This window comes from Hibiscus syriacus, unplaced genomic scaffold (assembly GCF_006381635.1).
Source record: "Hibiscus syriacus cultivar Baekdansim isolate YM2019G1 unplaced genomic scaffold, ASM638163v2 tig00111392_pilon, whole genome shotgun sequence".
Lineage (NCBI taxonomy): Eukaryota > Viridiplantae > Streptophyta > Magnoliopsida > Malvales > Malvaceae > Hibiscus > Hibiscus syriacus.
Window position 1 is genome coordinate 3461919 of NW_024063078.1, and position 25661 is coordinate 3487579.

Below are 25661 nucleotides of genomic sequence, written 5' to 3' on the forward strand. Positions count from 1 at the left end.
ATTGGGATCTTTCTGTTTTAGTAGGTACATGTTTTTTTTGGGTTGATTTTTGACGGTGAAATATGCATGGTTTTGATTTGTTTTAATTGCAGATTACAAGGAAATAGTCAATCTTTACGTGCATGTATGAGCGTTAAGTACTCTCGGCCACATTGGTGATGTTCAATAAGCAGGATCAAATTTTATTGGATTTCAGCAACTTATTGTTCATTATTAATGGGGAAAATTACAGGAGCGGCTATAGAGACACCATGATATATAATCCTATATATAGTTCATCATTTTCATAATTATGCATTACTATATAAATTAAATTATCGAGACAGACAGGTTATATGAAAGGACCTTGTTACACTTTAATTTATATGATTTAGATTTTTTTTATAGTTATATCATTAGTTGATCTGAATTATTAATATTTTTTTCAAAAAAAAAATCACTTGCAATTCATCATGCTGACATTATTTATTACGTTGAGTCAATGACTTTAAAAACAAATTTAAATCAATATTTTAGTTAAAATAATTAACAAAATTAATTATTTTTTAATAGTAAATATGATTATAAAGAAGTATCTATTTGGATTTTTTTATTCTATTGACAACGAACCCATACCGCACAACTACTCAAACCTATGACTTTTAGAAGATCAACATAATTTTTTATCACTTAAGGTCGATTGATAGATTCAACAAAATTAATTATTTAGATTAATTAATATTATTATACAATTTATTATTAATGAGTTTTAATGATGAGGCAAACACCAATAAAATTTTGGATAAATTATTTATTTAGTCATCCACATATTAAATAGTTTCTGTTTTGGTTAATTAATTATTTTTTTAAATCATACATAACATAACATTATATTTTTATTTTGTTTTAATCACCCATTGCTAAAAAAATAACAATGATACTAATGTGACATTTAAAATTATTTTTAATACTAATGTGACATTATCTTATGATGAAACGTTAGATTAACATAAAAAATTAATGGCGGATGATCAAAACATAACCAAAATATAACATTAGATATGATATTTTTAAATTGTTAGATGACCAAAACATAAATTAAGTAATAGATGAGTGACCAAATAGTTAATTTATCTTAAACATTTCTAGTAAGCTGGAGGAATCAGTACAAGCTTGAAAAGGACAATCTGATACATGCCCCGCCCAGTGGCGGAACTTTTCTATAGAATTTGAGCGGGTAAACTTAAAACTTTAAAAATTTAGGGGTTTAAATTAAAATTTTCAATTTTTTTGAAGGGTTCAATTTACTTTCTTTTCGGAAAAAAACTTGGGTATAACTAAATTTTTTGAAAATTGAGAGTCTTAATGAGATTTTTAAAAATTATGGGAGGGAATTAAGAATATTCAAAAAAATAAAGTTTTATCTGAACTTTTAAAATTTTTGTGCGGACAAATTAATTTTTTTAAAATTTAAGAGACTAAACTATAATTTTTCAATTTTGGGGGGGCATGGCACCCATATGCCCTCTTACGTTCCGCCCTGGCCCCGCCATTGATGGCTCCACCATCTTCGTTTACTGTTCCATACTAGTCTAAATCTTCCTTCAATATTATTATATTGTTCACATTTTTTCTAATAAAATTATACACTTGGATCATTGCTTACGAAAATGAAAGCAATTATTTACATAAACCCGTGTTGAATATTGAATGGTCTAATCATATTTATTTATAACCATTAAACATTTTTTTTATCAAGGAAACAATCACCCACTTTTCTGAAATAAGAAATCTAACCATTTTTTCCCCTTAATTTGCTATAAACAAGGAAAGTAAGACTTCAGTTAGAAGTTAGAACTGGGCACTGGGCAGGGCAGATGCAGAATAATTGCAAATTCAGGTCGTGAATAAATCCTATGTGAATTGCAGTTTTGGTTCCTGTATGTATGTGTGTGTATAGATATATGTGTGTGTGCATCCCCACAAGCACAAAGTCCTTCAAAATTCAAATCCTCCCTGGAACCTGAATCCATCGTAGTCCAAAAATCACTGACACCAATCTCTCTTATGTTCTTCATCTGTCGGTTGCTTCATTGTCAGTTCTTGTTTGGTTCCTAGTCTCTGTCCTCGGCAGAAAGACTTGATCTTTCAGGGGGAAAGCCTGTTCTTGAAAATGGAGTTGGTTCCATATTCAAGTGAACCAAAACCGAAAACAAGCTCAACTGCACTTCCGTGGCAAGACATGTTCCGATCTGCATCGATAAGGAAGCCTTCCCCAGCACTGAAGAACAACGACGCGCCTCCGAACCAACCCCACGCGCCACCCCAGGGGCAAAACCCCACTGACCCATATCACATAAACATCCTCTCCGGTGATCCCCAGGTACGTTTGGCCCTTTACATAGCCATGGCTCATCCTGGCCTCGCCTTCACCATATTCATTTTGTATGCGATTTGCAAGCTCTTGCAAGAGTAAACCAATCCAGTGGGCAATCTTGTGTTCGATTCCTTTGAGAGGTATACAAGAGACCCTTGTTGGGTTTTGGAGTGAACCATTCCGATTCGGCCTCACTGAAACTGTTCTTGCTGTCCCTGTTGCTGTCTTTAAGGCTTTTATTGGTACAGTCGTTGATATGAAGGATGTTTGTTTGAGGATGTTCCTTAAAACACCAAAATCTACTCTTTCAAGGCGTGCCAGAAGTGGATTTCGGATGTTAGTCCGGCGGTTAGTAGCTTTTTCTGTGTTCGTGATTGCCAACGAGACAATCGGCGGTGTCGGATCATTGGGGATAATCGTGTTGGTTTTTTTTTTATTAGTTCTAAGAACATAGTTTACACAATGTCTGCTGTTTCATCGTTTAGGAGTAGCAGTTTCAGGAGAAGTGCAATTAGCGCTTATTTCACTGGTGGGTTATTGAGAAGGTTGAACACTATCGTGGCTATCTGACTCATAATCGGTATGATCGTGGGATTCGTAACCGGACCGACGTTTTTCTCGTATAAGATCGGCGTCGAGGGAAAAGAAGCCGTTATTTCGGTGAAAGCTCATGTGGAAGAGAGTAACTATGCTGAGAGGATGGGTATTAAGAAATGGATGGAAGAGAATGATGTTCCTGGAATGGTGGATAAGTACACTACACAATTCTATCTAACGGTTACTGAGCAGATGGATAGTTTGGCAATGCAGTATAATCTGACCGAGTTTGTGACCGGAATTAAGCATTTCGTCATAACTTCGACCACTAGTTCATCGATGCATTCGACGGCCTTGCTGACCCTGTCTCCTTATGTGGAGAAGCTTTTGAATTTGAAGAAGAGGGTTAGAGATCGTGAATGGGGACTAATTTACATTGAAGTCGATTCGATTTTCAGAGAATTGATAATCACTCGGGAGGATTTTGTGGAGAAGGCTAAAGGGTTTGTTGTTAAAGGGGCGGATGTTTCGCAACGGGTGTTGGCGAGCAGTGCGTCGGTTTTAGGCGGAGGTGCGAAAATCATGTTCACCATCCGCAATTCCATCATCTATGGAGCTACTGAGATCTTCAACTTTGTATTTGTATCTCAGTTGATGGTGTTCTTTTGGGTTCTATATTACCTCATCACATCAGAATCTGGTGGAGTAACAGAGCAAGTCATGTTGATGATTCCAATATCGAAATCGGCCCGGATTAGATGCGTTGAAGTTCTCGATGATGCTATATCCGGCGTGCTATTGGCAACAGCTGAGATTGCCTTCTTTCAAGGATGTCTTACATGGCTTCTATTTAGACTATGCAAAATCCACTTCGTGTACATGTCGACAGTGCTTGCTTTCATCAGCCCCTCGCTGCCAATCTTTCCGCCTTGGTTCGCAACGATCCCTGCAGCTATAGAGCTACTGCTCGAAAGTCGATACGTACTAGCCGTCACCTTCTCCATTGTTCACATTTTGCTTATGGATTACGGTGCCACTGAAATTCAAGAGCATACCCGGTTACAGTGCGTATCTTACGGGGCTTAGCATCATCGGCGGAATGACATTGTTCCCTTCGGCAGTTGAGGTAACTTCCATCTTTCAAAAATGGCTCGTAATGTGACGTTCATGTATGCATATGTTGTTGGAACTTTGAAAAGGGTGTCCCCTTTCGACAGGGAGCGATTATGGGACCGTTGATCACGACGGTCGTGATTGCTTTGAAAGATCTGCATGCTGAATTTGTTCTCGAAGAACCGAAGAAAAAGGACTAGAAGAAGTGAAGAACACCATCTCCTTCAACAGGTTTGCTTCCAGTGGAGAGAGGTCATGTACAATAGCACCACTGGTTTCCAACAATTTTACAGCACAATTCTTTGTCAATCCATAATAATAATTATTATCGGCCCTAGGGAATTGATAATCTTTACTCGAGAAACAAATGGCAATTGTTTATGTTCTCTCTTCATCCTTGTGTTTGGCAATTTGCTGAGGAAGATAAAGAAAAAACAGTACATTCTTTGTCGTCTATATCTAAACATGAATTCAAGCGACTTCGATGATTAAATGAGTGTTATTTTTTTAGAGGTATCAGGTTCAAATAGTTACGTTTGTAAGAATAGTGTGTGTTTATTATCAATTGATTAAGAGAATTTCAAACTAATATTACCTTGTAATTACAAGTAAAGCCAGTGTTTGAGTTGAGAGTGAAGGTGACGATCGGACGAGGTTAGACAAATTGAATTTTTCACAACTTTATAAAATTAATTCAAATTAAAATCGATTGATTTTTTCTATCTCTAATTAGAAGGAAAATCTAAGAAACAACAATTTAATTTAAGCCAAAAAAATTATGGAAATAAACGTAACTAAAACTTTAATTAAAAAAAACATAACATTTTAAGTTGAACACATATTAACAACTTCAAATGTTATGTTTTTTTAATCATATTTTCAGTCGCCCACATTTTTTTCATTTTTTAATCTTAAATTAAATTATCGTACCGTAAAATTATATAATTAAAAGAGTTGTTTGATCGATTCCTTATCACATACGTACATGTTCAATTATAGAAAACTATAAATCAAGAATGCATACGTCATTAACAGACACGGACTGTATGAGAATTAAAAGCCCATAAGCCTTGATGCCTATGGGTAAATGTGTTAAGGTTAATGTCTAAATATTGAAAGCCCAATGTAATCTCTTTATTATTTGTTCAACTTTAAACATTTTAATATAATAACGTTTTAATATAATATTTAGCTCTTAACGTTTTAATTTTTCGTTAAATAACTCTTGTTCGATGAAAAATATTAGTTGACTGACACTCAACACATATTATTAATATAATATTTTTAATATATTTAATTGATTAAAATCAATGTCAACAAAGCTTTTGTTGCAACTACAGACGAGACGGTCAACGGGGTGCTAGCTCGTGAGCAATTTGGGCAAGTGGTTGCAAGCCATGCACGTTGGTGGGACGATTGCCTTAACCCTGACATTGTTGTCTGTTGAGGCTTATGCATTCACAACAGGTCTTAAAATGGTGGTCCAGAAAAGTTGATATAATGTCATTATTGAAGGAGACGCGGCTACAATTATTCTCTTAAAAGAGAATAGTCATTCTAATTTCCATTTTAAAAGTATTTTAGCTTTTATAGATTCAATTTTAATCAAAATGACGTTTTTTTAAATAAAAAACGTCAATTAACATTTGTACTGTATGCCACATCATTAAAAATTTGATAAGGACTAAAATTAAGACTTTACCCTTTTAAGGAACATGACCTCTGTCAACCCCTAGCTCGGCCCTAACAGTTTGGTTAAGTTTTTACAATACAAACAAACATTTTAACTGCAATAGTTCACAATACTAATTATATGGATTAAATAACATTATTTTAAAGTAGTTAAATTAATCATATTAAATAATTTAAATTCAAAAACCATGATCTAACCTAATGAATCGACCATTTAAATTAATAAAATGGGAGAAAAACATATAAAAGGAGACACTTACCTACTCAGATGTGGTCATTTGGAAGGTGCAACAAGTTTAAATTCCAAGCTTAAGTTGACATTGATTTGAAGAATATTAATTAGATGGAAAAATGATATTAAACAATAAAAATAAAATAAAAGTGGTCAAATTCACCAGTGGGGCTCCCTTCCATGAATCTAGTATCAATCATATTACACATAAACAAAGATTATATCATGTGTACATTGTCCTCTCTCGGTTGGACGATCAGACAAGGCACTCTTGTCTGCTCAAATCCAAGTTTGAAGTTTTTATTTTTTTTTCTCAATCCGTTTTAATCTCATAATTTATTTATTAAGTAACATTATAAATTTTAATTATATATAAAAATATTATGGAAATTGGATTTGGTGGCCAACTTCCCAACACAACAGTACCCTCCATAATTCGAAATATTATATATATATATATATGTAATTATTTTATAAGTGAAAATTTTTTATTTTACAAAGGAATTAAAAAATTTCTCCTGACCGCTTGGACAATACTTTGTTTTTATCCTAATTCTAGAAATATATTAAAAGAAGAGGGGAAGAAGATTTGCAGTTGAAGAAGCAGTTGCAGTTCAGCTTTGCTTACTAGAGACACCAAAACCTGAGGGAAGTTAGGCCAAGCGTTAGCCTCTTTCCAAGTTTCCCCTCTTTATTTTCACTTGGAATCAAAGCAAAGGTTTTTATTTTTTTCAGTTGATTCTTGGTCACCATCTGTAACCCAACTTCACCTTCCTCAATCCCTTCCTATATCTACTTTCATTATTTTCTTCATTTAAAAACCCACCTTGGGTCACCTCTTGTTTGGGGTTGAAGTCATTTGTATTTGTGTGTTTCTTTGTTGGTTTTGAGCAGCTGCAGATACGAAACCTTCTGGTATTTGTTTCTCAACTACACCATTTGTTTGTTTGTTTGTTTGTTTGTTTTTGTGCTGAGGAGCAATTTATTTGGAAACCAAGTGAGGTATTGGAGTTTGTTTTTGGAATTATGAATACCCGTTACTCGTTCCAACCGGATTCGTTGTGTGATTCGAGCGCCTCGGTTTCGTCGGATCCTCCTGGTGGGGAAGATAGAACGGCTGCTGCAGGTTCGCGGAACAGGTCTCCCCGTGCTGCGTCGCTATTGATAAGGGCGGTGATAAGGATGTCTAGAGCGAGGTGGTTTACCTTCTTGAGAAGAGTTTTTCACTACCAATACGGATCGAGGTCCGACCTCGGGTCCAATCCTTTCAATTCCAGTACTTGGATGATGCTGGAATTCTTGGCTTTGGTTTTTCAAATTACCATCACCACATTCACTTTGGCCATTTCGAAGGAGGAGAAGCCTGTTTGGCCTATGAGACTATGGATTGTCGGGTACGATATCGGTTGCGTCCTTAGTTTGTTACTTCTTCACGGCCGCTACCGCCATATTCAATTCACTCAAGGAGGCGGTTTTGGCCTTTCCGACGTCGAGCAACAGAGGACGAATGAAGAATCGAGGTAAGCATCTTATCACTTGATTCAACCTTGATGATGATGATGTTTCATTAGACCATACCATGTTAGAGTTGGAACTTGGAAGATATATGCCGAAACCCCAAATTAATTGAGATGTAGTATGTTCAGGTGCTCACATTTAATGAACAAGTGCCGGACATCGCTAGAGCTGTTTTTCGCAATATGGTTTGTGATGGGAAACGTTTGGGTGTTCGATTCTCGATTCGGACCCTTCCACCGAGCTCCGAACCTTCATGTCCTCTGCATCTCATTGCTAGCTTGGAATGCTCTGTGCTACTCTTTCCCATTCCTATTGTTCCTACTATGTTGTTGTGTGCCACTCATTAGCAGCCTCCTAGGCTACAACATGAACATGGGCTCCACCGATAGAGGTGCATCTGATGATCAAATCACCAGCCTGCCTAGTTGGAGATACAAAGCGATCGACACCAGCTCGGAGCTCGATCACGATTCGGGCTGCAACCCGAGCTGTGCAAACGAAGATCCAGTAAGTGACATGAATTCCATTTGTCAAAAAATTTGCGCATTATCTTGGAGGTTAATGGTGTTCATATTGTCCTGTTGACAGGAGTGCTGTATTTGCCTAGCCAAGTACAAAGACAAAGAAGAAGTGAGGCAGTTGCCATGTTCCCACATGTTTCACCTAAAGTGTGTGGATCAATGGCTCAGAATTATATCTTGCTGTCCACTGTGCAAACAAGAACTGGAGAGATAGAAACAAAGAAGACAATACCACAGCTGAAAAAAGCTCTTTTTTTTCATACTATCCTTCATTCACCATGGTGTGATTTATATTTTATTTGTATAATCACAAAGGTTACTTGAGTGAGTTTATTGTTTTGTACAGTGAATGCTCACCAGTAACCAAGTTTTTCTTTCCTGGAAAATTTTATACAGTTTCTGAGAATATGTATAGCAGATGGCAAAAAAAGAATGAACAATTTATTAACTTGGTTAATACCCCATAATCAAGTTTAACTTTACACATTCCAACACACAACCTTCTACTAAAACTATGGTGGATATCTGCTGACTAATTGAAGTGTTCTTTATAAATTATTGACAATAATCTACATTCAGATTTGGAGTGCAGAAAAGTTTTGGGTTTTGACCAGGAAATTAACGAGTGTTTGGGGAAACTTCCCTGTGTCTAAATCAAATAAAAAGAAATTGGATACACAGTAGAAGTGTTCTTTATAAACTTACTTTACCAATATGTGTTTGATTTCCAGGAAAATTATGGAAAAGCCTACAGCATGTGTTGCCAAAGTGACAGAACTCTATCATACCCATGATATTCAGGTTTTTTCCTAGTTTGGTACAATGGTTTCATGTTAGTATCAAATGCTAAGGTCTTAGGTTTGATTGTTATAAAATATTTGTAATATCCAGTTTTCGTCCGGTCTATCATTTACAAGACTCAAATATTTTTATTAAAGCAGATTTTGAAGCTTGATACATTATTTGACTTGCAACAAAATTTTGGGTAAGATCCAGACATTTTTAGGGCATGATATCTTCTTGAAATTGAATCGGATTTCAGCTAGTTTTCCGACGCATTTTGAAACGCCTCAATCGGAAATCGAGAACTCAATATATACTTATTTTAGCGAAGGCATTGCATGCATAAAATGAAATAAAAGCCTAATACGGAGATTTTATTTTATTACGAATTTTCAATTATTTTATTAAATATTTGTAATTAATTTTAGCTTTATACTTTTCATTGTTTATTTAAAATAAATTAAGATTTTTTTAATTTTTTTAAGATTTTTTCTTTTAATTTCAGCTTTATACTTTCTATTAATATTTTTTTCCTTTTATTTTGAGAGCCTATACTGATTATGTAAAGAGAGGTGAAAAAAAAAGGGGAAGCCACCCTAAATTTTATAATTTAAAAGATACAAGCCAATAAAGAAAATTTTCTCTGAAAGTCATTATCTTTTTATTTTTATAAAAAAAAAATCTTTGTTAGATGAGAAAAAATTGATGAATAAGAAGAAGAAAAACTTTTAAATAGATTTTAATAGAGATTTAGCTTTTCTTGAAGTTTCTCGATAAAAATCAGCTATGAATCTTGAATGAGAAAATTTTCCTCCTTCTGATCCATGACTTAAAAGAAATATTTTTTTAGTGTTGAATTTAGTTAAATGACCCGATGACCCGATGTGTATCCTTATGGGATCCACTTATTTTTACACGAATAGGAGATAATTCAAGTTCTCATATTTATTTTATTAACTTTATTTTTTAATTTAATTTTCTTGATTCTACCATTTTCTTTTTTCCTTGTTTTTCTTTTTCTTTGTTTACTTTATTCCCTAATTTGTGTTTTTATTTTTGGATTAAAATTTTAGTTTAATTTTTCTCTTTGTTTTTCTAAATTAATTATTTTTCTTTTATTTTTATTCTTTCCTTTTATTTTTTTATTCAATATAATATTTTTCTATTATTTTTTTATGTTTTTTACTCTTTGAATTTATTTCTTTATATATTTATTTCGTATGTAAATTTCTTTTAATTTTAGCCTTTAATTTTTAGGTTATTTAATTGCAATCTTAGATTAAAGTTTTTGACTTTAGACAAAACTTTTAGTTTTTTTATTATTTAATTTATCTTATTTTCATTCATCGTCTCTTTTGTTTAAAATTTTTCATAAAATTTCTATGAAAAAACTCAGTTAAAATGAAGATAGAGAACTCCATAAATATTTCACTTTGCAATCGTGGACACCCAACTAAGATCTTCCGCTTAGAAGATTTAAGTTGTCTAGAATAATTTTCTATTTCACAAGTCTGGTTGTATCCAATACTTTTTTAATATTTTGAGTTGTGTGCTATGTTTCCTACATAAATTTGTCACTCAAGAAACGAGTTAAAAATGGTTGCAATAATCATTGCAGCAGATACAAATACCTCTTTCTTCACTTTAGGAAGTGCTTTTCTTAATTTTATAAGTGTGTCAATCAACCCCAATCAAAAGACTGATTGAGTGTGCCTTTATTTTATGCGTTAGAAAATAATGTTATTCCAAAAATTAATTTCGAATGTGTATCAGTTTTAAAAAGAAAATTTTAAATATTGATATTTGGATTTAAAAACCTATATAATGCCCTAATCAGCTAATGTTTTCTGAATGACTAAATTAAAGCCATTAATCAAGAAGTTCGGAATGATGTCGCCTAACAAATTGTAGGCAGGGGATAAGTTATTTGAAGAGTAGGCAGGGTATAAGTTGTACATAATTCGGCACTCGTTTTTTTTTATTAAATACAATATATAATTTGTTAATGTAATGTTAAAAGAACGATAGAAATTAGATGCGAACGAAAATATTATTAACAACTTAATATTTTAGGTAGGACGAAAATTAAAATATGGTTGGATGGAAGTAAAGTAATAATATTTAATACACTTAATTATGTATGTGGGTGTGTTTGTGTCATAAATAGCCTCAAGTTACTCTAATTAAAATATGCGACGGGCGGGTATCAAGGACAATAGTAAGAATCCAATCCACATAATTTTACCTATAAATTCAGAAGAAAAATGCTATTTGATCATCACCTTTTCATCTAGTCTTTGAATAGTTTTGACCATGGATAACCAATCCAAGTTTCTTCCACTGTTCTTCACCTTGCTTGTGTTCATTTTCATGGTGTTTAAGCTATGGATGAGATCCAAAATAAAGGACTCTCCCAAAAATCTACCCCCTGCACCATGGAAACTACCTATCATAGGGCATTTGCACCTCCTACTTTTCTCTATTCCCCATCACCGCTTCACCAAATTAGCCAAAAAACATGGCCCCGTGATGCACCTTCAACTTGGTGAATTATCACACGTTGTTGTTTCTTCTCCGGAGGCTGCTAAAGAAGTGATGAAAACACATGATATCAATTTCGCTAACAGGCCCTTTCTCCTTGCTACAGAAATCATGACGTATAATTTTTCAGATATTGGTTTTGCACCGTATGGAGGTTGTTGGAGGCAGCTTCGAAAAGTTTGCACGTTGGAGCTGCTTAGTATGAAACGTGTACAATCATTCCGATCAATTAGAGAAGAGCAGGTATCAAGTTTGGTTACGTCCATCTTTTCTAGTGCAGGATCAGAAATCAACCTGGGAGAACTGTTATGCAACTTATCATATAATATAACTTTAAGGACTACTGTTGGCGGAAGATGCAAGCAACATGAAACATACCTTTCAATTCTGAGGAAAGCAGTGGAACTTGCAGCTGGTTTTAGTATTACCGATCTATTTCCTTCCATCAAATTGCTTCCTGTGATCAGTGGGATGAGAGCCGAAATCAAGAGGATGCACCGTGATTTAGACGCAATGATGGAAAGCGTCATTGAAGAACATAGAGGTAGCTGTGAAAATCCAAAGAACTGTGATGATCTTGTTGATGTTCTTTTGAATCTTCAGGATCAAGGAGGCCTTGAATTTCTCTTGACAACTGACAACATCAAAGCTGTTACCCTGGTAAGTTCTTAATCTTGTGTGTTTATGTGTGTATGTACTTAATAGTAGAACTGCTTTTCAGGACATGATTGCAGCCGGAACGGAGACATCTTCGACTACAGCAGAATGGGCGATGTCGGAAATGATGAAAAATCCTAGTGTCCTGAAGAAAGCACAAGCCGAGGTGAGGCGAGTCTATGAAAGAACAGGAGATGTCAATGAATCAGACCTTCATGAACTGAAATACTTGAAATTAATCATCAAGGAAACTCTAAGATTACACCCTCCTTTACCTTTGCTACTTCCGAGAGAAAATACTGAGAGATGTAAGATTAATGGATATGAGATACCAGCCAAGACCAAAGTGATTGTTAATGCATGGGCAATCGGAAGAGATTCCAACTACTGGAACGAAGCAGATAAGTTCGATCCGGAGAGATTCATCGATAGTTCAGTCGACTATAAAGGGGCAAACTTGGAATATATTCCGTTTGGTGCAGGAAGGAGGATATGTCCAGGCATGTCATATGGTATGGCTGTTGTTGAGCTATCCCTTGCTCAATTACTGTACCATTTTGATTGGAAACTCCCTAATGGACTGAAAAATGAGGATTTAGACATGGCTGAAGCCTTTGGTGTGACAACTAAAAGAGAAAGAGATCTCTACCTGATTCCCATTCCTTACTACCCACCATCAGGTATTTGATCATTTACGATAAAAATACTTGTGAAAAAGAAAAATTCCAAGAATAATGCACTAAATAATTGCCCTTTCAGCAATACCAGATTTCCTTTTTCCTTTAGCCTCGTATAGTTTTATCATGTATAATTTACTTTCATTATGAAATCTAAAGCAAGTATTTGTGTTCATTGTAAGTGTTAACTTCACTCGTAATAATATTATTATGAGTATGAACATCAGCACTACATAATATTGAATATTAGTGACATTTCTATCTTCAACTATTAATGCAATTAAAACCATCGGATTCAAACTACATTAATGAAACGCAATTAATTAGTACCAAAAGTGATAAAAGAGAAGTAGGCTTAGAGAATATATGAAAAATATAAATCCCATTAGATTCAATCAGAGAACGCAAAGAACAGATTCTAATAAGCAAGAAAAACGAGGACTAACAGATTTTCACTACTGATACTGGATTTCGCCGAAAATCCAGTAGTTTTTCAATCGTTTTCATGTATATAATTCACCGCATGTAGTGTACCTAAATATAAGGATTGGCTTCCAAAAATCATCTATAAGATGATAACTAACCATCGATAAATCAATCCGACGATGTAGTAATTGGATAACTAAAATGGATGCATCACTCTTGATGATAACCTACAGACAATGAAGATCAATAATAAGATGAATGCTAATCGTGAAAGCGCGGGCTTTCGACAATTATAAAATCACCATAGGCGGATACAATTCGTGTGTAACCGGCAACCACCAAGCTGGTTTCATCACGAGCCACAACACAAAACACAACATCGTCCATGGACGTGGAGCAAGCAGCATTAACGTTTATTTTTTGGAATCCAGATGGTGGTTTCATCCATTTGGAGAGAACTTGTTCGTCAAATGATACATGAGGTCCAGCAGATTGAAGACTTTTTATCAAAACGTAACTTTATGTATGATTTTGAAAAAATAATAGTTAGGTGACCAAAACATAATAAAGTTATAGTTTAGGTACTAAATGTGTAGTTTACCCGAAATTATTATTTTCCATGCCTGCAAATTATTGAAATCTCGACCTCCTTTTCAGTTCCACATCTATAACCATCTTCACTTAAATTCACCGCCGATTTCACAGATTTTCTATAATAACTTAAGCACTCTCCTCATAGAAAAGGTTATAATATTTTGTTTTCATCTATTCGTTTTTTTTTTGCTCTGTTCCCCCTAAAATTAAATAGAAAACACCTTTTTTGAATCTCCGACAGCTTAAAGTAGGTAGCTTTAATAAACTTCTAAGCTTCAATAGATCTATTGATATTCTATTTGGCAATTCGCTTTGTTCGTAGATTTTTTTAAAAGAATTATTTTGTGGAATTGGTTAGATTGGATCCTGAGGTTCTATTTGAATTGAAGGCATGATTTTTTGTTTGAATTGGGACTTTTTGATGTGTATGACTGATGGGTATTGGAATTTGAACGAATACTGTTTATTAGAATATCTGTGCTATATACTTCAATTGTAGGAAATGATTAGAGTCTTGATACAGGAGTGTTAACAAAATTGGTGATTTACGGAATGGAATGACTAATTCTTTGTTGGTAGGATCACTCATTTTTTCCCCTCTGCTTTGTGTTTCATGATTCATAAACATTGCTGTATGCTTCGCTGCCTGATTGTGTTTGGTGAATATCGGTTTGATTTTGTAAGACAGGTAATGATTTGACTCTGAGTTTGGGGTCTCCAAGTGTACGAGTTTATCTAATTCGGACTCGGGCATTCAGTCTTCAGCCTGCAGAAACAGGAAATGGTTAAAAGGTATTTCCTGTTGTTTGCCTTTAGACCCATTGTGTGTATAGATAGAAGTCATGAATGGGAATTCTGGCCACTTTTGCTGTTGTCTAGGTATGGAGTGTTTTGATGCGAGGAGAATACCATGTTGCAGTGCATGGACGGATTGAAGCATATATGTGCTTCTGTGCTGCAATGCTGTGATATTGATTCAAACAAACAATCAAGAGGTCTTGTTGATCCCGAACTTCTTGCACGAGAGACAGTTTGTATGTTATCATTCTTCTTTTCTTTTTAAATTATAGTATTAAGCTTTCTATATTGCTTGTGCAATAGTGTTTACACTTTTGCATGAATTAACATTCGTTCGGACTTCGCCTGTGTTATCTTAGCTATTGAGTTCTACTAAAATTTCCTACTTTTCTCATCCTGATGCAGTTAGTGTGAGCGAAATAGAAGCACTTTACGAGCTTTTCAAGAAGATAAGCAGTGTTGTTATAGATGATGGGCTGATTAACAAGGTCTTTTTTATTTTTTATTTATTTTTTCCTAGTTCATGTATTATTCTGTTTGTCGAGTTTTTGGCCTTGTTGATCACTCCTATCTCGAGTTGGTTCTTCACCGCTCATCTGTATAGTATTTTTGTTTTATTTTATGTTACTACTTGGCAGGAGAAGTTTCAATTTGCGCTATTCAAAACAAACAAAAAAGAGAGTTTGTTTGCTGATCGGGTATTTTATCTAACCTTAATTAATAATATTAACTTCGTTTTTGATAGAATTATGCTTGGTAATCTCATCATGTCAAGATTTTAAGTTATTAGTATACTGCTTGAGCTACTGTCAATATACTTCTGATTTCACTGCAGGTATTTGACTTGTTTGATACAAAGCATAATGGAATTCTAGGTTTCGAAGAGTTCGCTCGTGCTCTCTCTGTCTTCCATCCTAATGCACCCGTTGATGATAAGATTGAGTGTATGTGTTAAACATTTGTCTTTATCAAGATCTCTATTTACTTCTCTTGCTGTAAGCTGTAATCATGTTAACATAGTGGTCAGATGTAAATGACTGGTATGGAAATGAAATTATGAACTTAAGCACGTAGACAATGATTCATGTTTGAATTATCCGCGGATACTTTTTCTATCATGATTTTTTATGCACTTTTTCAGTCTCTTTTCAACTGTACTATCTCAAGCAGCAGGGTTTTATCGAGAGACAGGAGGTAAATATCATTCTTTTCAATGTTGAATATATGTATTTTACATTTCTTCCATCCTTCTTTCATAAGTTCATATATATATATATATATTGTGTACAGGTAAAGCAAATGGTAGTTGCAACGCTTACTGAATCTGGCATGAACCTTTCTGATGATGTTATAGAAAGTATAATTGACAAGGTGATCACCCAATATGATTTAATTGAAGTTGTATCTCGTGTTTTTTATTATCTTGTTTCTACATGTTAAGTTTTGGAGCTTTGCAACAGACCTTTGATGAAGCTGATACAAAACACGATGGGAGGATTGACAAGGAAGAGTGGAGAAGCCTCGTTTTGCGACATCCATCCCTTCTAAAAAACATGACCCTGCAGTATCTTAAGTGAGTTTCACATACTCTCTAACACGGAACACCACTGGCAGTCGATGACCCATAAAATACTCGCTACCCGTGATATGTTCTCACTTTGAACTGTTCTTGTTTGTTTCCTTGAGCAGGGACATCACCACAACATTCCCAAGCTTTGTTTTCCACTCACAAGTTGATGATACCTGAAATCAGCAATTGGATTCAAGCTTTGGTTCATTGGTTTAAGAGCGAGTCTGTGATGTTTTGGTTCATTGGTTTAAATTTCTTTTTCCTAGCACTAAACAATGCTATCAGATTCCGAGTTTGTTACCGGAAAATAGCAATGCCGTAACATATGGCAAGACTAAAAAAAATCCTCGTTCTGTTTGCAACATATTGAATGAATTCAACAAATGAAGAATTAGAACTGTGCTTGCAGATGTGCGTTTGATGCAGAACATGCAACTAACACGGCTAACGCCAAGAATACCGACACGTTTATCATCGCAAGCTCGAGATAGATCAGCTGAAGCTTTAGTTGGATTATTTTTACCTTAATGTTGCAGCTGAGGTGATACTTGTACAAGAAACAATCAGTCTTTTAAGTTTTCACAATTTGCATTTCTTTAATATTCCTCGATACTTCTCAGCTTCTTCTATCAAAACCTTCTTCTTTTGCTTAGACTTCACAGTTTTATCATTTATATTCGCAATGGTGCCTTCCGTTGCAGAATTCTCCTCGTCTATGGAAACAACCGTGTACTTTGATTTTATTTTATGTTTTTATGAAGATTTAAAATAATTAAATGCCTTTTACTATAAGTTGTTAGAAATATAAAAAATATGTGTTAAAGGTTTTTCACTCGTCTTGGTATAATTTTTAATCAATTTAATCTCCGATCATTAAATAAACATAATATAAAATTTTACAATTAAAAGTAAATATAGTTTGTATTTATAATGAAATAAACAAAGAAAATATTATGGATAAATGCTTTAAAGAAATGCATGGAGGGAGAACGTAAATGATTATAAACTGATTTTTTTGGTAATTTTATATTTATATTTTTTCATAATGATATGGAGCTAAATCGATAAAACTGTCAATGAATTTTTTAAAATTTGATTTTTTTTAATAATTATCATAAAATTGTGGGATGTTTATATCTGGGTTGAAAGCAGTACGTGCATGTTATATGTAACATGTAAAACACCAAGCCCCATGAAATCACTAAAAACTCTTGAAGGAACGTAAAACTTTCACAATAAAATCATACCAACAAATGTTCAGATCAAAACAATTTAATCAACTTCCTCCATCTTACTGCCCTCGGCATCTGCATCTTCCAATGGTGGCATATCAGCATCGGCATCCGCATCATCCCCATCGATGCTCAAACCAAGTTTCAACATCCTGTGGATTCTGTTGCCAAAGGTGTTGGGGTCATCAAGGCTGAAGCCAGAGGTGAGGAGAGCGGTCTCAAATAGCAGCAGAACGAGGTCCTTCACCGACTTGTCGTTCTTGTCGGAATCAGCTCTTTTTCTCAGCTCTTCCATGATGGGATTCTCGGGGTTGATCTCCATGGTCTTCTTGCTCGACATGTATCCAGCCATGCTGTTATCTTTCAAAGCCTGAGCCTTGATGATTCTTTCCATGTTAGCAGTCCAACCATACTCACCGGTCACCAAACAGCAAAGAGAATCAACCAACGGACGGATACCACAGCCTTCTCTACCTTGTCACCCAATACATCCTTGATAACCTTGAAGAGACATCGAACTTTTCCTTCAAAGCTTCCTTCTTTTTCTTCTCATCAAGCTTCAGACCTTCTTTGGTCGCCGACACGAGCTTTTTGCCCTCGAATTCCTTGAGCTGACCAACAGCATACTTGTCGATAGCATCAACCATGAAGAGAACCTCATAACCCTTCTTCTTCAGCTTCTCAAGGAATGGAGAGTTCTCAACGGCCTTTCACCGGTGATGTAATAGATGTCATTCTGACCCTCCTTCATTCTGGTCACATAGTCCTTCAGGCTGGTCATCTCATCACCACTCTTGGTGGAATGGTAGCGGAGCAATTCGGCAATCTTGTTTCGGTTTTGAAAGTCCTCGTGGACACCGAGCTTGAGGTTCTTGGAGAAGGCCTCGTAAAACTTGTTGTAATCCTCTTTGTTCTCAGCAATTTCAAAGAAGAGCTCGATGCACTTCTTCACCAAGTTCTTGCGAATAACCTTCAAGATCTTGTTCTGCTGCAACATTTCTCTAGAGATGTTGAGAGGAAGGTCCTCCGAATCGATAATACCCTTTACGAAGCCAAGGAATCCAGGGAATAGCTCTTCACAATTGTCCATGATAAAGATACGCCTGACATAGAGCTTGATGTTGTTAGGCTTTTTCCTGGTGTCAGAGATCAAATGGTGCCCTGTTCCGAGACATTTGTTGACGTTGATTGCAGTTTGGTCCTCGACGTAGCCTCAGATCCCATGCCAAAGAACCTCTGATCTTTGAGGTCCAGCTCCTGAAGATATTATGAAAGTTTGCACTGCAATTGTTTTTCATTTTCTTGGTATATTTCTGGTGCTCCTTGAGCCTCCCAATACATGTATTAGATTATGAGATATCAAAACATTATAAGCCATGCATTACTACATATGCATATACATGAAGATTTCATTTACCAATCTCATGCTGCTAAAGCCTTTCTTAGCAGAAGCACAAGCTTTTCTGATTGCTGCAGCCAATGGATTTACACATTTATGAAAGCAACACATGGATCCACCATTACTTGCTTTGTTTTCAAGCCATTGACAACTGAAAACATACTGATTTGATATACCAAGAGAATTAAAGTGAGAGCAATCCAATAAACAAAATAAATACCCAACACCATTACTTACATGAAGTGCATTATGAGATTTATGTAGAACGAGAATCCGGTGCCGGTTTATGAGTTGAAATGATGTGCCCAAGGGTCTTGCAGTCGTTCGAAACTCTACCATAAATGTCCAGAGGAAACAGAGTGCAGAATGCCATGGATTGAGCATCCTTTGAGTGGTATTTGGAGAGCTAATGATTTGATTCATCCTTTGATTAGTCCTTGAGGTTTAGGTGATGGTAGTAAAATTAGCAATGTTGGATGATCCATGACCATGTATGCTTCCAACCATTTGTGAACATGGATGTGGATATATCTGAATCTGATCTCGTACTTGTCAAATGTCATAGCTCATTGATCAATGACAGACGTAGAAATTTATGTTATGGATACGAACTTAAAAAATTATATTAAAAGTTTTAGGGATTGCAAGATTATAAAATTTTTGGGGATAGAAAATTAGATAATCAATAAGAAATAACAAAAAAAAATCTTAAAATATAAGAGAATTTAAAATTTCTAAGAGATATGATTATACCCCAACACCTCTGGTCCACCCTGGATGGATGTGTAAGTAGTAGCTTCCCTGGCATATTCTGGAATATGTATAACCAGTTGATATGATAGGATATCATTTATCAATCATTAGGATATATATATTAAATGGCTTCATAATTGCCAAGATACGATATCATAAATAAAAGGATAAATTCAAAATCTTATCACTCAGCTTTCTTCCCGTTCTTATTTTGGTCATTAAAGTTTAAGAATTTTAAACTTATTCACTAAACTTTCAATTTAATTCTATTCTGATCACCCACCATTAGATGCTTAATGGTGTTATGATTGGATATTTTTCTTTTAAAAATTATGAAACGACTCCAAAACTTTCTTTATTTTCTTATGAAAAACCTATACTTTCGAATTCCTTGATTTCTTGATGATGGAGCAACTTCTTCCAAATCCCGAGAGTAATAACGTAAAGAAGGTGAAAACGATTTGTATATCTTGATTCGTTGATAGAGTGATTTTAGGTTTCATGAGTGTTTGGTTTATGGTTGAATTTTATGAGTTTTAAATGATTTTAGGTAAAATCTAAACTACTAAAATGATAGGAGACAATGAGGAAAGCTCATGGATATCTTGAGTGGTCGGAAAAGAAGTCGAGAATGGTAATTGCAACGCCGACATGAAACAAGGATGAAACGGTAAAACTTTCATCTTTGGAGGAAGACAAGACAATAAAATAAAAGGAATAAAAGGGAAAATAACTTGTATGACATATGGATTTCAATTGAAAATTTTAAAACTTTAACGGCCAAAATAAGAGTGAAAAGAAAGTTAGTGATGAAACTTGTAATTTACCCTAAATAAATGATAAGATATAAAAATAATAAAAGAGAGATGATATGTAAGGACCAAATCCTGAAATTAGGGAAAGATTAGGCCGGGAATAGTGTGATTAGCGACAACGATTTGGCCTTGACCTAGATGTGGTATTATTGGGCAGTCATCCATGCAAGTGGATATTGTAAAAAGAAGTGGAGTCGACTCCACCACCATGCATTTGTTTTAGGGTACATGGCATGGACATGTGCATGGATTGTTTGCTACAGAATATAGATGCGGGGGATTATTGGACCAGTTGTGTTCCATAACTAGTGAGACACTTACCATCACAAACATTTATAATCCTACATGACTTTCAAGCATGTAACAACCACACTAAAAGAAACTGCTCTTCTTCAAGTTCTGACTGACCTTCCCTAGAGACGAGGCTGTTGAATGCATCAGAGAATTCAATTTACTTTCATCACTCTTATGGTCTGCATGGACCCCGGAGTTGTTATCCGTCGATGTGATCTCCGGCACCTGGGCAAGCGACTTAGTGCCATGTGCTTTAGCCGGAAGCACTGCCTTCGAAATCGGTTGGTTCTCAACTACATCAAACTTCACCTTATTTCTAGTCAAGGCTCCTTTATCACCAGACAAATATCTCCTCACAGGAGCTGTAGGTGACCTTGGCTTTCCGGGACGTGCCGCTCTCTCTTCTGGCACCTTTGCTGATATCTCCTTCCCTGCGAGTGCAGACGTAAACTTCGGCCTCCTTTGCTTGGCAGAAGAAGCAGTTCTGGCCTGGAAATCACATATAAAGACAAGACATCAGCACTAGCATTAACATCTACGAATGCTTCAGCTTCATACGGTATCGTGTTTCGGTTACCTCAGAGCTTTTAGCATCATCATTAAGCCGTTGGTATGCTTCAGGCTTGGGAGAGATTCCAAATCTAAGCACTTTCGTCTTTTGAGATGGTGTAATGCTCCTTAATTGTTCTACTTCAGCTTCTTTCTTCTCCATTGCCAGCTTAAGGCTTGTTATCTAAGATAGATGGAAGAAATACTTAACAAAGATTTGTTGCATTTGGATTTGGAAACAAGCCAAAGGAATGTCATCCATTAAAAGAAAAGGAAACTTGACCTCTTCTTTTAGTTCCAGTATGTCACCGGTTTCTTTGTTTGATCTAGCTGCCCCGAGTTCTATCGAAGCAACTCTCTCGGCAAACTTCAACGTGCTCATCGTCTCCCCGATGGCTTTGGGTTCAGGACTTATGTGTACAAGCATTAAAGTCTTAGCATGCCCACCTATCATATACAAAATCAAAATGTCGAAGAAACGAGACGAGAAAACGAAGACAATAAGGAGAAGAAAGTTGAATGCCATAAAAGAACAATGCACCTAAAGAATTCTGCAATATTTGTGTAAGCTTGCTGTTTCTATAAGGAATATGTGTGCTCTTCTGGGCAAGAGCTGAGATGACATCTCCTAGTGCAGAGAGTGATCTGTTTATATATTGAGCTTCCTTCAGCCTGTCGCCTTGAACTTTCGATTTATCAACTCTCTCACTTCCGGCCAAGTCCACCAAATTGAGGGAGCCTTTGAAAATTGACCCGGAAACCAGTTCTTTTCCGTGAACGTGAACGGTCAAAATGCTGTCGAAAAGAAGGATGTAGACATAAACCATGCTTAACAAACGTATTCAACATGATTAACACAATTTTCCTGGATAAAATTCTACCTATGAGAACGGCTGCTTCGCTCGTTAAATGCGGTTGGACCTACAATACGGTTCTTTTGGCCGATTCTTATCAGGTCAAGAACATCTTGAGTACTAGAAACCGGAACCCAACTTGCATCAGGAACAGTAAGGCCATTCAATTGTGTATTGTTAAATATATCTAATGTAACAAGTAGTTAAGGTAACTTTAGCCTGAAGGGAAAACAAAATCCAAATCTAAAGGGGATAGGAAACAAAATTCAAAAGGATATCTTTTAGTAGAGCCATCAATAACTAGCAAATCTCTCACTTGTTCATTGTAGATTTCAACCATTTGGACCCCAAGTTTGTATTCTATGACCTCTGCTCTTGTCTTCGATATTTGAAATAAGCCGCATATAGCTCGAAAGTTCACACCCCATGTCTCTTTCGTGTTCAAATCATACCCGCTCTATCAAATACACAGAAAGATTGGTAACATGTTTATGTATATACATCTATCCAAGCAATATGCAGACATTAATATCAACAAAAGGCATTCAATTTACCATGGTGTATGTCTTGCCTGATCCAGTTTGGCCATATGCGAAGATGCATACGTTATAACCATCAAGTATGGACCTGATCAATGGTTGAATGTTTGTGTAGACTTGTTCTGCACATATAGCAGAAGAACATGAATGATCGCCTTTAGCTCAAGAGAGGAAACCTTTTATACTCTGACATCCATGGAATAGATTGTTCACGTTAAATCGACATCTGGAATAAGAAAATCGAGAAAATATCTTGAGAAGAACTTGGTCCAAACACTTTGTCAAATGAGAATACTTTTTTCGAATCTTTTCCTTTTCTTAAAGAATTGACAATGAGGATACTTCCGTTTTCTCCGATATAGTCCACGGTCGATTGATCTTTCGGTTCTCCTGGTAACAAGGGCCTTACTCTACAGTATATTCTTATTTTTCCTGCTTGAAAAAAGCATGAAAAATAAGTGCACCGGCTCTCTACAGTATTCCGATTTAGCTTTTAATACCAATAATATAGACTATGCACCTTTGAGGTCTAATACTTCATTGAACAGCATTTGATTTTCTTGCAGGATCTTGAGGTAAGAAGAAGATGCCACTTCGAGATCACTGACATGATGCTCTAAGGTAACAGGACAAGGTAATTCCAGTCAATGGAAAATGTACTGTTTTGATTGCAGGTGTAGTTTAATGGTGACAAGCTTGGAAACCCTTACCTAATCTTTTAATGTTTGCCTCCCAAGATGAATGAAACCTTCCAACTTCTAATCGTGTTTCGCTGAAAAATAATTTAAGATCCTAAAATTTTCCACAAAAGGAAGCTGCAGGAGTTATAAACTAAAACTGGTACCATCTTGCAATTCTGTATAAAAATTATGTAGTTTGGAGGGAACTTTTCACCTCGATATGTCTCTGTATAAGATCGGAAAGTATTTCGACACGGCCAGGAGAGCAAGAAACACTATTGAGAATAACCTCATTGTTGCCAATACAGATTAGAGCTTTGGAGACATCAGCTGCTGCCTGCAGGTTGCTTCTTTTGTCTATATACTCTGAGGTAGCTTCTATGAAATCAGATTTAGACACTGGACCATCATCAGCTTTCAGCAATTTCTTCAAGAACAATCCAAGCTGTAAATAATGTAAAGTTATCAATATCCTCACATAAAATCAGCATTGTAATTAATCTTATGCTCGAAAAGTAAGAATACGATGCCGACCTTGATTCCTTGAGAAACTAGAAGCGTCGAGAAATCATTAACTACCTTGCTGAGGAAGGAATCAATCACCTACAAAAGACTTGGTGAGTCATACATATCATCATATGGAATCACATACAACAAGAGCAGAAGCTTATTGCTACTTGCTATTAGGAAATGTGAAGTGAAAAAATGATGGATCTTACCTACCATTGCATTCAAGGGAAACTCTTTTTCCATGTGGTAATCTGTAAGATAAGCCTCGAGAATCCAAAGGCCGAAGCGATCGAAAAGGAAAGTTAGAGCATTGGTTGTTTTGGATTCTTCAATGGAGGCCTCGTTGGAGAGCTGGATAAAGTCTAGTAGCTGCTCATATTTCGACAATTCCAATTCTTCCCCGGTTTCATCTGCATGTCTTTCGATTGCAGAGCCAGTTAAGGAGTGCGATAAATCGTTCCCGGAGGATTTGATCTTTACGGTTCCACCATACTTCCAATCCCCAACTCCACCTGCTTTCTTCCATTCATGATATCATTTCAGACACAGAATGCAATCCACCACTTTATTTATTGAACCACCCTGTACATTTAATTAAGGTTTACAGCTCTGGTGTAAATGTGAATTACAGGTAAACTGCAACATTTTATGTAAAAAATGGAAACCTTTTCCATATCTGATACTTCGAAGGACAGGAGCTGCTTATCTTTAACTGCTGCTAGAAAGTTCCTCATGTTTTCGGAAACCTGATTCGCAACCTCTTCCGTTAAATGATCAGAAGTAGTCATAGAAGTTTTCACCACCTACATGTATTGTATTTTCAAAAAGATCAAAGAATTACTCTTCAGGTTCTGATACCAAGTTCAAGGGAGAAATGATACTACTATTTCATGCACAGTGTACCTTAGGAACAGCGCCAGCACTGACTTTGTTGAGAACGTTGCAAAGAATGTACCCGTTGTAAAGTGCACGGCGAAATTCTTCGCCAGTGGGGTCTTTGGGCAGGAACTCTAATGCAACTTGATCCATCTGCCTTAGCCACTCAGCTGCTTGGTACCTCCTTGAAGCTGATCAACACAAAGCAATAATTTAGATACATTTTTCATAAAAAAATCTAACTGGTTGGTTGAAAGTACATGTTTCAGTCCAAGTTGTTCTAGGAACACTTTAGCTACAACCTCGACCGGTTGGTACAGTTCCTATAGAAACAGAAGAACTATTTTAGAGCCAATAGAAAGAAAGGGGACCCTACCCATGACTTGCTTGGCTTTATGAGGGGCTTTTTCCATATCAGCTAAGGCCTTCATGGAACTGACACTAGGATTGGCACGCATCCATGGACCATATTTCGGCAACGAAGGATCTGGAATGGACATCACAGTGTCCTTGACACAGTGAGCATCTACATGGCCAACGCAGCCACATCTGTAGCAGAAATATTCTAAATGCTCATACTTGAAAGAGACCCATATATTAGATTTTCCAGCCCTGGATGCCCAAAACCCTGAAGGGAGTGGCTTACTAACATCTATTAGTACCCGAATCCTGAAGAAACCCCTTCTTATTCCATGTGAAGAAATGGGATCCTCAATCTCCAACACCCTGCCAATCTGATCACCGACCTTTTTCGCATTCTTGGGGCTCATTTGGTCCAATGACAGGCCATGGACCTGTACCCAGTAAGCCACTTGTGAAAAATCAAGCTCTTCGAGAGTAAGCCCCGGTTGCCATCGGTGCAGACATATGCAATAGCCCATCACTGACCATGGCCCTTCCTCCAAGATCTGCTCAGCTGCTCTTGCTTCTTTGAAGGTGAACAAGTAGGTGTTCTCGGATAGTTCGGTAATGGTGAGTTCTCTCCATTCTCCCCACACTCTTCTGAAAACACCTTGAACTCCTCCTTTGCTAAGTGGTTTGTCTGCTATGATTTTCCCCACCAGAGCTAACCTTCTTCCATCTAACTCTCCTGCCTCACTTTCATCAAGGGTCAAAACTTTCCCTTCAATCCAGGCCGTTTCCAT

The 25661-nt window shown here is 36.1% G+C and overlaps 4 protein-coding genes and 2 pseudogenes across 4 annotated transcripts; 4 read left to right on the plus strand and 2 right to left on the minus strand.

Moving 5' to 3' along the window:
* The first annotated feature begins 2082 nt into the window (after nt 1–2082).
* Nucleotides 2083–4340, plus strand: LOC120160228 (annotated as a pseudogene).
* Nucleotides 4341–6504: 2164 nt separating this feature from the next.
* LOC120160236 (E3 ubiquitin-protein ligase At4g11680-like) lies at nt 6505–8428 on the plus strand. Its single transcript, XM_039170649.1, has 3 exons — nt 6505–7450; nt 7577–7955; nt 8037–8428. Exons 1-3 carry the CDS (start codon nt 6957–6959, stop codon nt 8181–8183), a joined length of 1020 nt encoding a protein of 339 aa, XP_039026580.1. The 5' UTR covers nt 6505–6956; the 3' UTR covers nt 8184–8428.
* Nucleotides 8429–11027: 2599 nt separating this feature from the next.
* On the plus strand, nt 11028–12742 carry LOC120160231 (premnaspirodiene oxygenase-like). The gene is made up of 2 exons (XM_039170646.1): nt 11028–11953; nt 12015–12742. Exons 1-2 carry the CDS (start codon nt 11066–11068, stop codon nt 12636–12638), a joined length of 1512 nt encoding a protein of 503 aa, XP_039026577.1. The 5' UTR covers nt 11028–11065; the 3' UTR covers nt 12639–12742.
* Nucleotides 12743–14263: 1521 nt separating this feature from the next.
* On the plus strand, nt 14264–16619 carry LOC120160239 (calcineurin B-like protein 3). The gene is made up of 9 exons (XM_039170652.1): nt 14264–14439; nt 14527–14681; nt 14851–14933; nt 15084–15143; nt 15281–15389; nt 15587–15639; nt 15736–15816; nt 15906–16018; nt 16135–16619. Exons 2-9 carry the CDS (start codon nt 14558–14560, stop codon nt 16190–16192), a joined length of 681 nt encoding a protein of 226 aa, XP_039026583.1. The 5' UTR covers nt 14264–14439; nt 14527–14557; the 3' UTR covers nt 16193–16619.
* Nucleotides 16620–17284: 665 nt separating this feature from the next.
* LOC120160670 lies at nt 17285–19019 on the minus strand (annotated as a pseudogene).
* A 1556-nt stretch (nt 19020–20575) lies between these two features.
* Nucleotides 20576–25661, minus strand: LOC120160671 (kinesin-like protein KIN-14F). The gene is made up of 16 exons (XM_039171028.1): nt 24893–25661; nt 24544–24707; nt 24306–24443; nt 23854–24159; nt 23665–23733; nt 23345–23575; nt 23161–23242; nt 22971–23066; nt 22703–22882; nt 22466–22572; nt 22190–22368; nt 21939–22103; nt 21599–21852; nt 21341–21504; nt 21086–21241; nt 20576–20997 (listed from the first exon to the last, which is right to left on the minus strand). Exons 1-16 carry the CDS (start codon nt 25659–25661, stop codon nt 20587–20589), a joined length of 3471 nt encoding a protein of 1156 aa, XP_039026959.1. The 3' UTR covers nt 20576–20586.